General features: G+C 37.2%; 1 protein-coding gene across 1 annotated transcript; it reads left to right on the forward strand.

Moving 5' to 3' along the window:
• The first annotated feature begins 16,772 nt into the window (after positions 1 to 16,772).
• On the forward strand, positions 16,773 to 18,725 carry LOC147511121 (pyruvate dehydrogenase E1 component subunit beta-1, mitochondrial-like). Its single transcript, XM_086599368.1, has 8 exons — positions 16,773 to 16,800; positions 16,900 to 16,974; positions 17,068 to 17,118; positions 17,327 to 17,407; positions 17,497 to 17,523; positions 17,634 to 17,696; positions 18,029 to 18,107; positions 18,187 to 18,725. Exons 2-6 carry the CDS (start codon positions 16,921 to 16,923, stop codon positions 17,679 to 17,681), a joined length of 261 nt encoding a protein of 86 aa, XP_086455494.1. The 5' UTR covers positions 16,773 to 16,800; positions 16,900 to 16,920; the 3' UTR covers positions 17,682 to 17,696; positions 18,029 to 18,107; positions 18,187 to 18,725.
• The last annotated feature ends 111 nt before the right edge of the window (positions 18,726 to 18,836 follow it).

Here is an 18,836-nt window from a genome sequence, read left to right on the forward strand (position 1 = left end):
TAAATTGCGACGCAAAATAGGGCATTGCAAAAGCTTCCAATCTTTTGCAACACCATTGGTCATTGCTACTACTTTATCCTCGTTGCTATTTCTATTTTTGAAATTTAATTGATTTTGAAAATATTTCAACTTTTTAGCAACGATTGGCATTGCAATAGATAATTTGTAACAACACATCAAGCGTGGCAAAAGGTGTACCTTTAGCTACGCTCTAAGGCATTGCAAATAGAAACCTTTTAGCTACGCTTTGTTTGTTGCAAAAGGTTTAAGTCATTAGTTGTAGCTAGAGTGTTTGATAAACGTAAAAAGATAAAGTTTACCTACGAAATGAACGATGAAACTCAAAACGTAAGTAAACTAAAACTTATTTTTACTAATTGCTATCAAGTTTTCTACTCTCAATTCTATCGAAATAGAGTGGAGTAACAAATTCGTTCCACTCCTAGTTCTTTAACATGGAATGATTTCTTACTTAACTAATCAGTCTTATGTCTAGTGAGAGATTTATGAGGGGAATTCTATACGTACTACGGGGTGGATTCAATTGACAAGTTACGAATAACGGAATGCTACGGAATACTGAAATGTGAATCTAGATAAAGAATTAGGGGGGAAGTGAATCCACCTCGAATCCAACTTAATCACCTAGCATAGACTGTTGTAATCCAATTCTTATGTTCTTACGGTAAGAATTGCTCGTTCTAATCCCTAATTAGCATGACATTTCTGCCAATTATAACTAGCATGTGAGGTCATCCACCCATTCTCATGGCGAAACACGACCTTCTAGAATGGAATAGACTCTACAACGACTCTACACTATACAACTAAGTTTTCATCAAGGCTTCATCAACCCCTCTAATGGAGGTTTTAGCCTTGATTCATCAAACCATTATTTCTCATTGAATTATAACTAAACATCATACAAAAATTCTAACTTGGCTAATTTAACTAACAATACTTCAATCTAATTTAACAACTCAGAAATGATACTCAACAAGAATTAAAATTAGATCTATAAATTGAAATGACAAAAATCGAAATTGACAAACTAGCTATTTTATTTATCAAACTAATGAAGAACAATGATTCTAAAGATTAATCTAAAACAAGAATTTAAATGAACTAAACTTAATTTTATTTAATGAAAACTAGATCTAGAATTATCTATAGTTTTAGGTCTAACTAGCTACCATTAACAAAGATCTAAGCTTTTGTTTTTATATGTTTCAGATCCAAAAATCATGCATGGGCTTGGAGCCATGTTTTGGGCCAGAGAATCAGGCCCAAAACCCAATTCTTTCAGTCCAAAAAGGCCTCTTCAACTGCAGTTGGCTTCGACAGACTTTTTGTCCACTTTTGCTTATCTAATTGGGCCAAAGCTTGGACCATTGGAAAGCTCTTTTCGAGCCGGTCGTTTTGACATAAGGTAGACCCAATTCCGAGATTTGAGTCCAAAGATACGGCCTTCGGAAGTTTTGCTGACTTTGTGTGTTGTTTCTGCCCGCGTTGACTTTGACTTTTCAGCTTTGACCGGGCTTTAGAAAGGCTTTTTCTTCTTGAATCTTGGCCTTTAATCACAAAACTCCTTAGCATCCAACCATTGCTCCTTTATCTCATCAAAGTGGCACATTTCTGCACATAATTGACTTTGAAGCCTGAAACGCATAAAAACACGTAGTCAGTATTAACTCTTAATTATTACTCACATAATTGGTCTAAAAGTATGATCATTCACGGGGTTAAAACTACAGTTTTGGGCTCTTATCAAACCACCCCCAAACAACATTTTGCTTGTCCTCAAGCAAATATGAAAATTAGAATAAGTGACAAAAATGGAGTTCTAACTACTCTCGTTTATTTGAGTCGCGATTGCATTGACCATATGCAACAAGGCCTTTAAACCACTAGGAATTCCCTAGTGGACGAGTTATAACCTCATGAGAGTTTTTCGGTGAAGGTACTCACAAACTTCATCTATACTACAACGACTAAGAAATAAAACTATTGTTTCCTCATTCATGTCTCAACTATCTATACATCTCACTAGCAAATGAATAAGAATAACCAAGTCAAAACCTAAACTAATATATGCATAATAATCAATCATCTATGATACAAATATATATACTATGAGTAATACTATGAAATGCCTAGCAGGTTCGTTTCTGAAAACTCGGAATAAGCGTCCTTAAGTAGGTCCTCACATAAATGTCAAGACAAAACCACTCTAATTTTTCCGCTCAAGTTTTATTTGCTCCGATTATGCGCGGTGGGCACACTTTACCTTACAATCTCAATGACAAACAAGGAAGCCGGAGTCGATCAAACACATCTGCCACTTACTATCACACTAACCTATTCCTAATTGAGCTAGAGGTCTTTATTAAGTGTTGCGGGGATTAGGAGATGGTTTAAGAAGGAAGGAAATGGATATTCAAAAGGACAAGTTTGAGATAATAGAGTCTTCACATTATGTAACTTAGAGAAAACCTTATTATTTTCTTTTGCTTCTATACTTTGTTTTCATCCTTAGCCATATTTTTCTTTTTATTTTCTTTGGCTTTTGACTCCCTTTTATTCTATTTTTGGAGTTTTTATTTATTTCTATTTTTCTTTTTCTTCTCCTTGGATGGAATTTTTTTTTTTTTTTTTTTTTCTGAAGCAACTAACTAATTTTTGTTTGTTTACAGGTTTTTTCTCTTCTTCTTTCTTCACTCATTCTATTCTCGGACTTATTCTAGATTGGGTAAGTTGAATTTTTTATTTTGTTTTGTTTTGTAACAGGGTAAAGGAATTGTGGTTTATGGAAGGCTAAAGAAAGGCTCGGAGGGGCTTACTAGCGGAAAATAATTCATAGGTTTGAATTTCTGGCTATATCGATCCAAAGAGGGCCTAAATTCTCGCTTAGGATATGACATAGTGATCAAGCAAGTGGACGTGTGATTTCTCTATCCGGATTTTACTTCTCCCTTTGTGTCATTTCTCAAATGTTTCGCTTATATAAGGCTTTTAGGCTATATTCTCACAGGATTTGTAGAATAAGTACTCTAGCCTAGATTTGAAACTTATTGCTTAACAATCATAGATACTCATGTAATATATTTATAGATAGATGCAAAGATTATTACCTACATATTAACCTAAGTTTCTAACAATTATTCTCGATGCAAAAGCTTCATTGAGACTTCTAGATTGTTAAGAGCATAGAGAAAGAAAACAATACCAATATTCCTAAGTGTATAGCATAAACTTATTTATTTATATTTTTGAAAATTTTAACTTGAAAACAAATGCATATTATACATATCTATATCCTAACAGATGCCTTAATTACACGTGTTTCTATGCCCCCCCCCCAAACAAGAAGCATGCTTTGTCCTCAAAACATTTAAATAAAGAGGGTAGAAAAATACCATGGAAACGCATGAAATTCTGGAACATCTGCAAAACAAGGTTAGAACATACTAATATAGGAAATAAAAAAAACTGACGCAACTCTATAAGAGTTCCACCCATTATGGGGTTAACAAAATTAAATTGCTTGGGACATAAGCAGAGAATAATAAAACTAAAAACTTACCTTATCTCCCGTTTAAACATCCTCCTCCTCATCAAAGAGATGAAGTTCCTTCGCATCCTGCCAGGCCATTATAACTTGCCAAGCTTGCCACCATTTATCATCTACTAATGCTAACTGTTAAGTGTTATTATGTCTGATGGGATGTACGGGGCGACCAAATGAGGTTGCACCTGCCATCCCGGCCAAGTCATAATTTGCAATGAGCGAACCACCCAATTGGTGGATCTCATGACTTCAACCCTTTTCCAATCTGTGAATTGTACACAGAATACTGAACGTAAACAACTATGCATGATGCGGATTACCAAAACAGGAATAAGAAGATACTTATGCCTCATGCTTTGGGCTTTCTTAAGACTAGCGACTAAAACTCGGGGAATGTCATATCGGCGACGTCCCTCAGCTAAAGCGAGGAAAATGTCACCAGCGATCTTGTTTTGCGAAGTGAAGCGCCATTCCCCAAAATATTCATCAGGATGAATAACATGGTGGTGCCTACGTTTAGTGACAGGCTACCAAGGGCAATGCTATATTGCCCCTGGTCCATTACTCGAAATACCCCTCCCCCATAATACTCATGGAAATATATATAATCATAAATATATGCATTATCGGTCATATATCCCCATATGTGAACATGATCAGGTATTGGTAATCCTGAAACTAAAGCGACCATATGTTTATTGAATTATAGTGTCGTGTCATCGACTATGACGGAGAATTCTTGTTCTCCATCCTGATTACAATAGAAACTAACGTGGTCGTAGAAATAAGCAGTAAGTTGTGCTGAATATGAATCGTCATCACTTACCGGTAGATGAAGCCATCCTAACTCGCGGGATCTGTTTGAACCAATGTCCATAGGTCTCGGTTCCCAACACGTCTTCGAAAGACTGTTCAGGTATGACTATAGGAGATGTCATCTCAACTACTCTTTTGAACAACTCCAAAAATCCTGGAACAACCCTCATAAAATTTCGTGTTTACTTGGGTGCAGGTGCGCTCGGGTGTTTTTGGAGTTACAGGGTAATGGAAGTCGCCGCCAACTTGAAGCTAGATGCTTTCGGTGTTTTGAGTTACAATGTTTGGGCGCGAGTTGCGCTCAACTTGGGCGCAGGTGCGCTCTGAGTAAAATTTATGACAAGGTCTAGGCGCTTTCTTGAAGGCGTAAATGCTTCGTAAAAAACGAAGTTAACAAGGAAAAAGAAGGAAAAGCTTGGAGTGAAAGGTGAGAGATGATGGTGGGGTGTAGTGTGGGTTGTGAGTGTAGAATGAATGAAGTTTAAATAGGTTCCGAGCTTCCAAAACGAATCGACAAGTTGCCAAATTGTTTAAGGTAATTTCCGAAAATAGAAAATTTCCAAACCCGAAAACGGAAACAAACCATATTTTTGATTTTATAACAACCCTGGTATCTTTTATACTGGATTTAGAATAGTAACTTCTAAACTCTCCTAGATTTCATGCTACCACCACACATAATCATAGATATGCCGATATCGGCTAAATTCTCAACCTTTACTCCAAGACAACCTTACAGAAGATGATCATATAACGAATTATGCTCGGTATAAATATTACCACCCCCAAACAATTCAGGAAGGTGGGATTAATGATAAAAACACGCACAATTCGAAAATAACCAATTATATTAAAAAAAAAATTTTATCCAAACAACATAAAACAAACACATTAATATTTAAATTTAACAACTGAATTAAAATCCAACTAACAAAACAATAAAAACAATGAAATAACAAATGAACACAAATCGATGGTGAACACCTAGCCATGTGATGAAGATGGACCACGAGATGGAGATTGGTCACGGGATGAAGAATGGCTTGAGCCATCTGTCGCCCGGCACGCCGGCGCTCATGCCTCACCGGACTTCGGTGAAAGCGAGAATCCTCCACGGGTGGCATGCGTCGTAGCATCTCTATTCGGAACAAGCGGTGCTTCCATCTCGATCTGAAAATCGCATCTTGGGCTTGGTGATCTTTGGTGGATAGTCTCCATGTTAGATAAGATATCTTCCTGACCCCTTTCGAGCATTTCAACTCTCGTCTGAAGGTTCGTTTCTTTATTTTGAACTACAATCTGTCTATCTCGGATATCTTCACAAATACCATAAAACGCTAACGTGAAGCGGTTTGCAACACTTGCATGCGTTCTAAATTAGAATTACAACTATCTAATGCATTTTCATCCAGACATGTCATATCTTCCATTTCATCCGCCAACTCAACTACAATTCCTTCAGACAACAGCCAAGTCTCTTGGATGCAATCCGATATAAATACTTGCATTAGAATGCAATTTGATCTTAATAGGAGCAGATTTTGCGGCGGCTCTAAATGAGAGCATGATCTTAGTGATCAATGTCACGGGAAGAAGCCATGCTCTTTCCCGCTCTCCTCTAATCACATTAAAAATTAAATCGAGGATGCATAAATTATACTTATTCGTTTGCAAAATCGAGGAGCGTCACGGACATTGCGGGGACCGATGTCGCTGACTTTGTCTTTCGAGGGCGTTCCTACCAATCCAGCGAAGCTGACCGGTTGATTGGTTTCGAGTTGCCCGGCAAACGCAATGAGAACTTCGTATTGTATTCACCCTCCACGGCGGTATCTTTCATCAAAGCGGGAACTCCAAAGATAACTGCAATTCACGAATGGTGGCTTCTAGGTTGCTTCGGGCGTAGCGCCTAACATTTAACCAACAAGCTGTCGTTACTTCCTTCCTCGTTCTCGCTACCTTAATGAAAATCCTATCCCCTTCCAATTCTAAGCTTCTTATAAAATGTTCTACCAAATCATAGTGATAGAACTCCTCGGTCGAAGTACCACAGTCCGTTCAATCCCTCCTAATCATCTCGCGTAATAAAAAAATGAAGCGTCGGTAACAAACAGCGTGCTCGGCAAAATCCGTCGTCTTAAAATAACCATGGAAAATATTGAAACAATCTACGGGTTTGTATAATGGAGTGTGGGGATGCGATTTTAGACAACTTTACTAAAAAAGAACCGATGGTGGTGGTGGGCGACTCAAATTTTAGATTTTTGGTGGTTTTCGGAGTTTTAAAATTGTTGGGGTTGGTGGTGGTAATGGTTTGGAGAAGATTTCAGATTGATTTAAATGCTTGGCGTGGGTGTAGTTAGGTTTCTTTTCTTTTCTTTTTTTTTTTTTTTTTTTTTTTTGGTTAGGTTGAAAACTTTGTTAATGGCGGTGGTGGGATTAGAAACGCGATACTGTTTGTTTGGGAAGGAAGGAAGGGAGTCGTTGCCGGTCTTGTATGAAGTTTGGGCCCAAGCCCAATTTGAATTCGAACTTTTCGATATTTGGCGCAATTTCAAATTCAATTTCTTTTGCCGTTCTTGGTCGATTTTGGCGAATGAGTTATATAAATGATCAGTAGAGAATTTCCAATCCAATGATCTATAAAACACTCAATTCCAACCATGGGTAACGTATAAGAAGGTGGAAAAATGCCTCAAAGTGCGTGTGTGACGTAAGTTATGCGAACGAAGGAAATCTAAGTTTTAGATAACGTCAACCCAAATGAACTACAACTAATGGGCCTAAGCAACACAAATGGAAAGTTCGAGCAATCCGGATGGAAAGATCGACTACCCACTCCCAAACAAATTTTTAAATACAAAATTTGTTTTAAACGTGGGTCGTTTAAAGTCAGATTCCCAAGACTTGTTGGATTGCTATTTCTATGATTTTAGAATTTTTATTTTATTTTTATTTTTTTATTAGTTTATTATAAGAAAAATGAAAAACAATAAATACATAATTCACCTCATAGAGGAACATGGCTCAAAAATTGAGAAAACATGCAAAAGTGGAAAACGTGAATTATGTGAAACGTGGACTTAGGATCCGGTACTTACAGCCACACACTCCATAGGGAGGGCCCGGTTACCTGAATGATGCATTTACCACTATATGGAAGTGAACGGAAGTACACCAAATGACAAAGGTCAATCCTCATAGACAGGGTCCTGTAAAAGGACTTCCTCTACATCAGGGGACAGAAGTTCATGAAAATGTTTTAACTGTTGACCATTAACTTGAAAGGTACTATTGTCCTTGGGATTTACCAAGGTGATTGCCCCGTAAGGGGTGATTTCAGTAACGAGAAAAGGACCAGACCAACGGGTTTTTAGTTTCCCTGGGTAAATATGTAGACGGAAGTTGTAAAGCAAGATCTTTTGACCGACCACAAACTCTTTGCGCAAGATTTGCTTATCATGAACACGTTTCATGTTAGCTTTATAATACCCATAAGATCGTAAGAATCGCTATGGATTTCTTCAAGCTCATTCAATTGCAACTTGCGTTTGACACCCGCCTCATCAATATTGAAGTTAAGGCTTTTATAGCCCACGAGCACGGTGCTCTAATTCACGGGCAAATGACATGGTTTCCCAAATACAAGTCTAAAAGGGGACATACCTATAGGAGTTTTGAAAGCGCCCTATCGCCCATAAGGCATCCGATAGGACGCCCGACCAGTCTTTCCTATCGGATTTTCTGAGTTGTTTCTAAAATCTTTTTGATTTCCCTATTAGAAACTTCTACTTGTCCGCTAGTTTGTGGATGATAAGGAGTTGCTACCTTGTGTGTAACTCCATACTTTTTCACTAGAGATGCAACAACTCTGTTGAAAAAATGTGTTCCACCTCACTAATGATGGCTTTAGGAATGCCAAAACGACAGAAAATATACTCCTTAATAAAAAATACCACTGTCTTATGGTCATTGGTACGGCAAGCCATGACCTCTATCCATTTAGACAAGTAGTCCACGACAACTAGAATATAAATAAAACTGTGGGAAACAGGGAAGGGACCCATGAAATCAATGCCCCAAACGTCAAAAATTTCTACTATCAAGATTGGATTTAATGGTATCATATTGCGCCGCATTGATTAAGCCCAAGTTGTTGGCAGCGAATACCGTCTTTGCAATGCACTTGGGCATCCTTAAAAAGGGTAGGCCAATAAAATCCACATTGAAGAATTTTAGCGGCTGTTTTCATTCCACTAAAATGGACACCACACTCTTTGTCATGGCGAGCGATAGAACTTCATTATATTCCCTTTGGGGAATGCAACGACGAATAATCGATCCGCCTACAATACTTAAAAGGTAGGGCTCATCCGGTAGTATAACTTAACTCGGCCAAGAACTTCTTATGTTCATTTCTTGACCAATTATAAGGCATAACATCAGCCGCTAAATAATTTACAATGTCGATACCATGGTCTGAAAAAAAATAGCATCTGAGATGCTCATCGGAAAAGAGTCGGTATGGACTCGGAATCACTATTATCGTCGTTTGTAAGTCTAGATAAGTGGTCGGCAACTACATTTTCGACCCCTCTTTTTTGTCCTTTATTTCTAATGTGAACTCTTGCGGGAGAAGAATCCATCGGATTAATCTACGCTTAGCATCCTTCTTTGTAAGAAGGTATCTAAAAGGCTACATGGTCCGTGTAAACTAAAGTTTTAGAACCAACCAAATAAGGGCCGAAACTTATCTAAAGCATAAATGAATGACTAAAATTCTTTTTCAGTAGTTGTATAATTCCGTTGAGCATCGTTTAAGGTTTTACTAGCATAATAAATAACGATTGGACTTATTATCTAGTTTCTATCCCAAAGACGGACACTAAGCTGCATAATCACTAGCATCACACATGAGTTGAAGGTTTAGACCAATCGGGGAATTTTGTATAATTGGTGATGCGAGAGGTTAGAGGCTGACTTTTAAAGTTTCAAAAGCACGCTACGAGTTAAAATTAAAATCAAAGATTGCATCCTTCAAAAGCAGATTAGTTAAAGGCCTAGCTATTTTAGAAATCTTTAATAAAAGCGCCTAAAAAACTGCATGGCCTAGAAAGGCTCTAATATCACGGACGGTCGTGGTTTAGGTAAAGAGTCGCTATCTTATCTAGTTTGGCCTTATCTACTCGATGCCATCACTAGATACAATGTGACCTAATCTTACTATGCCCTTTTCACCATGAAATGACACTTTTCCCGGTTTAAAAGCGAGGCTCTTTTCTTCACACCGTGTCAAAACCTTAGACGAGGTTAGACAAGCGGTCGTGAAGGAGTCTCCATAGATAGAAAAATCATCCATAAAACTTCCATAAAAGCTCTACCATGTCACTAAATATATGAAGCATACACATTTGGAAGGTACTAGGAGCATTACAAAGGCCAAAAGGCATTCGTTTATAGGCATACGTTCCAAAGGGACATGTGAAGGTAGTCTTTTCTTGGTCATCAATATCAATAATAATCTGAAAATAGCACGAGTAGCCATCAGGAAAATAATAAAAAGCATGACCGGTAGGCGTTCGAGCATCGATTTATAAGCGGTAAAGGAAAAGTGATCCTTTTCGTGTCATAGCGTTTAAAGCGTCATGAATCAATCTGATTCTCCATTTCATAGGACCTTGTGTGACAACATAGTCACCCTTTCCGTTAGGTACCATGGTAACTCCGATTTCTTAGGAACTACATGAATGGGGCTTACCCATTCGCTATCGAGATTAGGTATATGATACCCGCGTCGAAAGTGTCGTAAAGACTTCTTCCCTAACCACCTCTTTCATGGCGGGGGTTCAAACGCGGTTGAGGTTAGCGAGAAGCGCTTGGCGTTACCCTCAAATGGATGCGATGAGTGCAAACATTAGGGGTCAATTCCTTTAATGTCGGCTAGGGACCAACCAATCGCAAACCGATGTTCCTAATCACCACGATTAAACATGTCTCTTCATCCTTAGTTAACTGAGAAGATATAATTATCGGATGACTACCATCCGGATCAAGTTGAATATATTTTAACTCCAGGGGAAGAGGTTTAAGCACTGGGGTGGAAGGAATGTCAATAGATGTTTCATCAGGGTCCCCATTTTGCATAATGAATACTGGCTTAGGTAGCAAGTCTTCATACTCAGTATATGGAGCAACCGACGGGTTTACAATTGGTGTGGACTCAAGGATGGTGTTGACTTCCTCTAAGTAGGAGTCATTTACAAAATCTGAAGTTCCAAAAGAAAGGAATTTGTACATATTGTTTTCGGGAAAAATGTTGTTAAAATAATCTTGAGCTAAGCTCTCGATGATGTTAAACTCCCCATCTATAGACGATTCAGTAAGCTGTTTCATCATTTTAAACATTTACCTCAACGAAAAGATGGCCAAAAGATAAGGACATCTTACCATCGCGACAATTTATAAGTGCATTGGCGGTTGTCAAGAAGGGGCCCCCTAAGATGATTGGTAGTGAGTCGTTAGCGACGACCGTATTGAGGATAACAAAATCAGCGGGGATAGTAGAAATCACGAACCTTAACAAACCGTTTTCCACTACACCCTTAGGATACTTAATTGACACGTCCGCTAACTAACCGCAAGCGTTATTTTTGTAGGTTGCATTTCTTGTAGACCTATTTGTTTATACAAATAATACGGGGAGTAAGTTAACACTTCGCCCGTGTCTAATAAAAAGCGGTCGTCGTGTCGGAATCTCCTAAGGTGCATTTTCTGATAGGGCGACTAGGGTCCTTGTACTTAACAATTCCATTATTTTCGGATAAAGTTGGGAATTGTTCAGTTAGAAAAGCGTCTTTAGGTATGTTGGTCTTACGCCCTAGTAGTGCACAACTCCTTAAAAACTTAAGCGTGGTTAGGTAGCTTTTAATAGCTTCAAGAAAAGGAAGGTTTATCGTTAGATTTTGAAAACGTTCCTAATCTCCTCAAAGTTTGTATCCCTGGTTAGCATGGCTAATTTATGAGGAGCGGTGGTTTAATCTATATTTAGCGTATGGCTCGACTTGATGTGTAACCTTGGCTTTCTGTTTCTTAGGTTGTGGTCACTACACCATAATAGGATATTTGCAACACGCACCTTTTTTGATTTGCAACGCTTATTTAGCGTTAGTAATTTTCCAACGTTAAATAAGCGTTGGCAATGTTGTAAAGCGTTGCTTTATTTGGGTGAATTTCCGGAATTAATTGCTAACGCTTAAAAAGCGTTGGAAAAGTGTTACAAACTTAAAAATTTCGCGAAAAGATGAAAACGAAAAAAAATCGAAATATAAAACATAACTTTTTTTTCTTTTTCTCCTCTCTCTCTCTCACCGCCCCCATTATTTTCGCACTCCTCAAAACCTAATTTTCAGATTCAGATTCAATCAAAGAAAGAAGAAGAAGAAGAAGAAGAAAACAAGGTAATAATCTTTCATTTTCTTTCTAGTTTTTTTCATTCCTTTCTTGATTTAACCACCGTTTCATTTTCTCTCACCGCCATTACGTTTTTTTTTTACTATTAATAGAAACTCTCATGAAATCATCTCTTCGAGTTCCAGTACTAGTTTGTGATGATGAGTTGTTTTTGGGTTGGGTTTTTCTTTCTACTTTTAGTAAAAAAAAAATGTACCGTGTTTGCTTGTTTTTGGGTTGGGTTCTCTTTGATTTGCTTGTTTGTTACTTTTCCATGTTTTCAAATGTAAAAGATGGTAGCTCTGAAATGAACGACTGTTTTACCCACTTGCAAAACTTGATTTACTGCTTCCATTTCAATAATTCAGATATTGAAATGTATGTTTTTAATAATATGTATGTTCTGTTCTGTCTTCTTCCATTTCAATTTTTTTTAAAAAAAAAACACACATTCAAGGCATGCTTCCGTTCAACAGACAATAAAATTACGAAAACGACCCATCACCTAAACTCAGTGGTCTTCATTGCCTCTTCCGCAAATCCAGTATGTTGAGGAAACAAATCCATTGCAGGAGATTTGCCTAAAGAAAAAAAAAATCCATCGATAAAACTTTCTTGAATTCATATACTCAAAAAAATCAAGAAAATGTAACTTTGTATCGCACCTAAATCACAAGGGGAATCGCTTCCAAAACTGAGATCACCAAAACTACCCTTCTCTTTCAAATATCGACTCAAAAGGTTACAAGTCCGTGAGAAATTAGATTTGTCATATACTTTCACTTGTAACATGGCTGTTATATGTTTGATTTTGTGACCTTTTCTTGTAAATTGATGGTCGCCTCAGTAGCTCTCGCTTTGTATGAACTTGAGTTGTTACCCATTACCATCATTCATATATATATCTTGTTGGCTGAATTTATCAATAATCATTTGGGAATGTTCGTTTGTTCGCTTTTGAAATTTGTCTAGTTCATTGAGAATGTGGAATGTGGTTTGCATAGTGTCCTCTCACCACAATATTTTTTCACCGGAAGGTCATCGATTGATTGTGCAAAAGTCGCTTAGATATTGGCGACTCTTGTTGGTAAAAGCAGAAACAATGCAGATAATAGCAAACCCCTAAGTAAGGCGTGATCATCTATAAGGGGCAGGGGGCATAAATGGTGTGCTAGTGGTTGTTTTAGTTAGTTTAGTTAGTGTCTTAGAAATGGATGTTTAGCTAGTGGTTGTTTTAGTTAGTGTCCACAGCCCATATTTTGTCTCAAGTTGCAGACTTTACTTGGTATCTAATTCCTCTTCTTTGATCCGGTGGTTGGTGTAAAATTGAACATGGTGGTTTGCTACTAGTTGTGGCCTTTCGGTTTTGATATGATAATTTCTCTTGTGGTGCTCGAATATGTAGATTAGGTTTGATTTGTTGGCATTTATTCTAGTATGTTATTTAGAATACTAGCAGAAATCAGTATATGCCTTTGACTTGCTAGGCTTCTCTCCTCGATGATCTCGCTTCGGTTTACGCTCACTTTTCTAGAATCGCCAAGAAGAAAGGGTTTGATCAGTCGGTGTTGGCATTACATTGCTTTATTTGAATTACAATGTGGTCCGCTCACTTAAATGAACATTATAATCGATATTTCACTCTATATAATACCCGAGCAAGTATCACACTTGAACCACAAATGATAAGGCTTTTTTGCGCGACACAATTGAGGGTCGGCGTTGTTTCGATTATTTCATACCTGCAAATTACAGCTCTTGGAAAAATAGGTGAATTAATTCTCCCCCAGAAAACTACGGGGTGGGAAACCAAGGCCAAAACCAACACCCGACCGCTTCATATAACCTTGGGCGATATCATCACGTCACATGAAAGAGATTTGGAGTGAGGGGTCTTCTTTCGTGTAGAACAAGAAATGAAGTACACATGTAAACAACTATTATGTGGAAAACAATGAGAAATTATTAGTGCAATTTCTCTTCATCGGAAAAAAAATAATAATAACAATAGCAAAGGCAATTTCATATTGAAAGTTTAGTAAAAAAGAGAATTCCATTTGACTTCATAATTTAATCTCAGATTCGTTATTTTCTTTTCCATGTAACTACTTTGAAAGTTTGTCAAAGAAAATTCAATTGACTTTGGAATGTATTATTATTATTCCTTTTTGATGAAGTGGTTTCTCCATAGATTACAAAAATTTTTAAAGGACTTTTTGTTCCCTAGGGCCAAAGAACTGAAGTTGTTAAACACATTAGAGGAATGCAAGTATTTTCCTTTGAGTCCGGCTACACAGTAACCGGTTACTGGGATCAAATTCCAGCAACCATTACTAGTATTATTAAAGTTTTTTTGTTTTTTGCAGGTTGAAGAGATAACAACCCGTTTTTAACTCCGCCGATTGCAAAGTAATGAAAGTCTTTTTTGCCGGTCCCAAGCCCGGATAAAGGAGGAGGGAGAGTGGTGGGCGATTGCGGTTATGCCACGTTGGTTGACGCCCATCGTAGGACAACAACAATTGTTCTTCGTGGTGGAGTCGACGTATCCGAACACCGTAATTGTGTGATCTAAATAAATCTTGTGTGTTAACGATTACTCATTGATGAACATCCTCTGTTTTCATTTCGGTTTATTGAGGAGGCCGAAATAAGTTTGCATGATGATTATGATAGAAGTTAAGCAATAAAACCTAAAAAGATTGCAATTTCGCGGGACACAATGGTGCATCCCACTTGTTTTACATTATAATATGTGCATAGTTTCGCTCTGTAAATTGGTGGCTAATTTGAGCATTCAAATACTTCGCTAATCGATAGTTACATTTTCTTTCTTTTAGGTCTTTCATTAAGCATGGATCAGGTTTGTTTATTTTCTTTTTGTAATGCATCCTCCTTTGCAGTTGCAGCTTGTCTCTTGAAATTTTTGCTCACCTATTTTTGCTCATTTTGTTGTAAAGTGGAAGAATCTCCGGAAACATATGGATGCAATTGACAAAGCATTAGCCGAGAACTCTTTAGGCAGCTTGGTATGTCATTCCTTGAAGCAGCATTTTGTAAGAAGCTTAGTGTTTATGTTTTTTACCGATACGTGAAATGGCGTTACTCTACTAACCGATTAGTGTAAGCATCCTTTTGAGTATACATTAAGTGTTTGAACTTCGGCGCGTAATATGAAAATATGTCGTCCATTGTGATTAGAATGCTTTCTTTTTCGATGTATGAGCGACCCTTTTACTCTTTATCATCTTCGGTTCGCAAGTATGTCTTTTAGTGATAAGGCCATTATTGTTTTAATGTTGTATGAGACTATGAGCTGCCTTTTTGTATTCTAGGAATTCAACTTTATTGGGCTATAGTAGGTGTTTAATCTCGCTTTTCGGGGGAGCGAGGGGTTTCGAACTATGCATTATTCTCAAGTAGATTACATTCAAATTCACCTTAGCTGCCCCCCTACCCACCCTATGGTTAGTTTAGTTAAGTGATAGGCTGCTTTTGTTGCACTAATGAGTATAATAAGTGTACTATCAATTTTATTGGATTTAATAAACCGGCACTCATTAAACGCCCAAACCCTCCTTATGTGGAGGTTTGTTGGAAAACAGAAAATAAAATTTGGAAGTATAGCTTGCTAAACTTGTAACTTTGAACTGTTACCATGCTCTCTCAGATGATGTATTTTAATGAATGCTAAATCTAGTGACTTTGGTCGACTAAAACAAAAATCTCCCGTGGTTTGTTTTGAAGTATAGCAGATAGGAACACATACATTTCTAAAGTTGAAGTACACATTGCAATCTTTTTATGGGCACTCTCACTTCTGATGTTACGTCGGCATTTCCAACACCTCCTACTGAAGCTGCTCTTAATCCTCAAGCCATGGCTTCACTTTCAGCAAGCCCGGTACTTGCTACTTCTTTTGGTTAAAATCAACTAGTTGGTGAATTTTGAATATAATTGATGGGTTTGGGTTATTCAGGGCTTTGAGTGGTGGACCCGATGGTGTAGATAAGTCATTTAGGTAGCCTCACCGATATAAAGTACGAGCTACTTTGTCTCGATCTCTTGACCCACTTATTAGAACATTTTCTATAGTAGAAAAATTACCATTGGATAATGTATTATCTAGGTGTGTGTAATTGAATTTCCCGCTCCATTGGTTGCTTGGAGCATCCTCTACTACGCTTTAGTTGTGAGGTCCCTTCCTTGTTCAGTTCCCAAAGCGGTAAAACCACCATTACAATCTGTTGGTATAGCCATAACTAGAAATATTGCAATGTTTAAAACAAGCATCGGTTTTAAGTTCATAGAATTATTTTTTCCGGTGGGATCCATGGACTATCTTGGTGATAATTGCCTGCAGAATTGAGTTTCAAGATTTACGATGCCACAAAGAGCTTGTTTGCCATCTTTGAAAACAAGTTCGGTGGTCTTTGTTGTGGTACCCTGAGCATCTTATAAGCCAAATGTTCCAAACACAAAAATAGGTATTTAGTCCAAATAATTCTATCAATGAACCACCCGGTTCGTTGATTATACCATAGATCAATCCATTGCTTGACGCAAGCTTTGAAATTGTGTCAAACCGAAGTTGCCGAGGGAATAAGATACCACATTGCTTTCGTAAAATGCCAATTCAAAAGAAGATGATGAATGGATTCTATGGCTTTTGCCCACAAAGCATGCATGAAGAAATAGAAAATAGTTGTGCAAGGTGTTCTCTTGTAGAGACAATCTCATAGTAGCATTTTCTTTCACGATTGCAATCTTTTTGAAAGAATTTATGAAAGATAGCATTATATGGAATTTAGACATCTAGGATTACTTTTTCTTTTCCGTAACTAAGTCAGTCAGCCTCATTTCCTCGTGATTTACAACGATACTGTAATATGTCCATTATATTTCATGACTCGAAGCATTTCTCTGTTTGGTGAGTCCCTTTCCCTACTCAATACTAGATATTCCAGCAGGTGAAGAAACCAAGCAGATCTATTTTCCGTCATTCAAGATCTATTTTTTCTTGTATAATCCTGAGTTCTTTGGAATTATTCTTTTTCTGTTTTTGATAGTAAATCAGAGGGAGTTTTAAGATGTTGGGACTGTTGAAACAAAAGTTTACTAATCCCGGAGGTGTTACTTCTTTGGTAAATAAATTAATAATAATAAAAACCTATTCTTTTTTTTTTCTTCGTTTGTTTGTTTTTTAAGTCTGTATTTTCTTTTGTTTTTTTTACCAGATTAGGCCTGCTGTGATTGCCTCGAGAAGTTATGCAACGGGGGCGAAAGAGGTACATATTATTATTTCATCATTTTCATTGGTTTATTATTTACTTCAATTATTGTTTTAAGTTGATGTTCATTGTGCACTTAAATTGCACTAATTTTGAAGCCACGATAGTTTAGATTTCTAAATTGCACTAATTTTTAAGTGTCAGTGGTGCAAATGAATCTCGTGGCAATGGGTTAATCGAAATTTTGGGATTTTTTAATTTCCAGATGACGGTCCGAGATGCTTTGAATTCTGCTCTCGATGAGGAAATGTCTGCTGACCCCACGGTCTTTGTGATGGGTGAAGAGGTAATAAGGATAAAATTTTTCTTTGCTTGGGAAAACAGAGATTGCACCATACATTTTGCTTCTTACTTTTTGGTGTTGTTCTTTTGCAGGTTGGTGAGTACCAGGGTGCTTACAAGGTAAGACCTCAATAGAAAGATGAAATCATAGTCATTTTGTCATCTAGGAATGTGGTTGAATTTGTTTATGTTATTTCTCGAAAAGCAACACACTCTATTATTGTCTTTAGATTACAAAAGGGCTCTTGGATAAGTATGAATTGGGACAGAGTTGTTGATACTCAATATGAGAGGTGTGTATGAATCTTCCCGCATCTTGTTTCTTAATAGTTATTTTGTATCCCAATCTCTAAGTTGATGCAACTTTGTAAGTGCTTATAAACTCATCAACATTTCTCGATGTTTGGTGGGTATTTGAAATTCAGACTTCTCTGTTTGGTGAGTCCCTTTCCGCAATACTTGAATTTTTTAAACTTAAATTTTCCAATAAATTTTTCAGACTTCTCTTCAGTGTTAATAATAGTGTACTGTATAATTTTTCTGCTGTCTGTTTCCTATTAACACCCAAAATTTACTTGTGTTACTACCTCATTTTACTTGTGTTAGTTGTCATGGATTTAAACAGCATTTGAGAAGATATGGGTTTCGAACTTCGTTCATGGATATTCCACTCGTTTCACTTATCAGATCTCTTGTCATTACATGTATGTATGTTTATATGTTATCTTGTATTCTATTCTTTACTACTTCTTCGTTCATTTATTTGGGTTATGCTTTTGGTAGGTGTTTATTCATTTGTGTGATGGACTGGGTTATCTCATGGACCGTATTTGGGGACTGACGAGTTTACGTTCTTTTGTTTCCATTTTGATATTGTCGGTGAAGGCTTGCTTGATTGAATGGGAATGTGGAAGTCTGCCGAGGGTTCTGCAACTTCTTTGGCTAGGCGGAAGCTTCATTTGAACAAGTCATGGGGATGCCTGTTTTTGTTTTGTCTTCTCTTGTGTTTGCTCTTGGACATATTGTTTATTGCTTATAGAACTAGTTGTAGAGCTCGGAGGAAGCTCATGTTTCACCGCGTCGACCATCGTAAGGTTATTTGAACTTTAGACTTTACTTTTTATCTATTAGAAGGAATTATTATCCCCTAGGTGCACTAGAAGTCGTTTTAATTGTATTTTGTTGGGAGACTACCATTTTATAGTTTTGGGGAATGTCTGTATCACAGTTTTAGTGGAGAAGAACTTTTAGTAATGCTTTGCTCTGTTATAAATTTTATTGTACGAATTTTGGTGGGAATGAGAATTTTCTCGCTACAAAAATGAGAATTTTTTTTTATTAGCAACCCATCAAGAACGGTTCATAACCGTTACAAACTAATTTTAAATTATTTTTTAAATTAACTAACAAATTTGTAACGCTTTATAATCGTT

Source organism: Coptis chinensis, chromosome 3 (assembly GCF_015680905.1).
Source record: "Coptis chinensis isolate HL-2020 chromosome 3, ASM1568090v1, whole genome shotgun sequence".
Classification (NCBI taxonomy): domain Eukaryota; kingdom Viridiplantae; phylum Streptophyta; class Magnoliopsida; order Ranunculales; family Ranunculaceae; genus Coptis; species Coptis chinensis.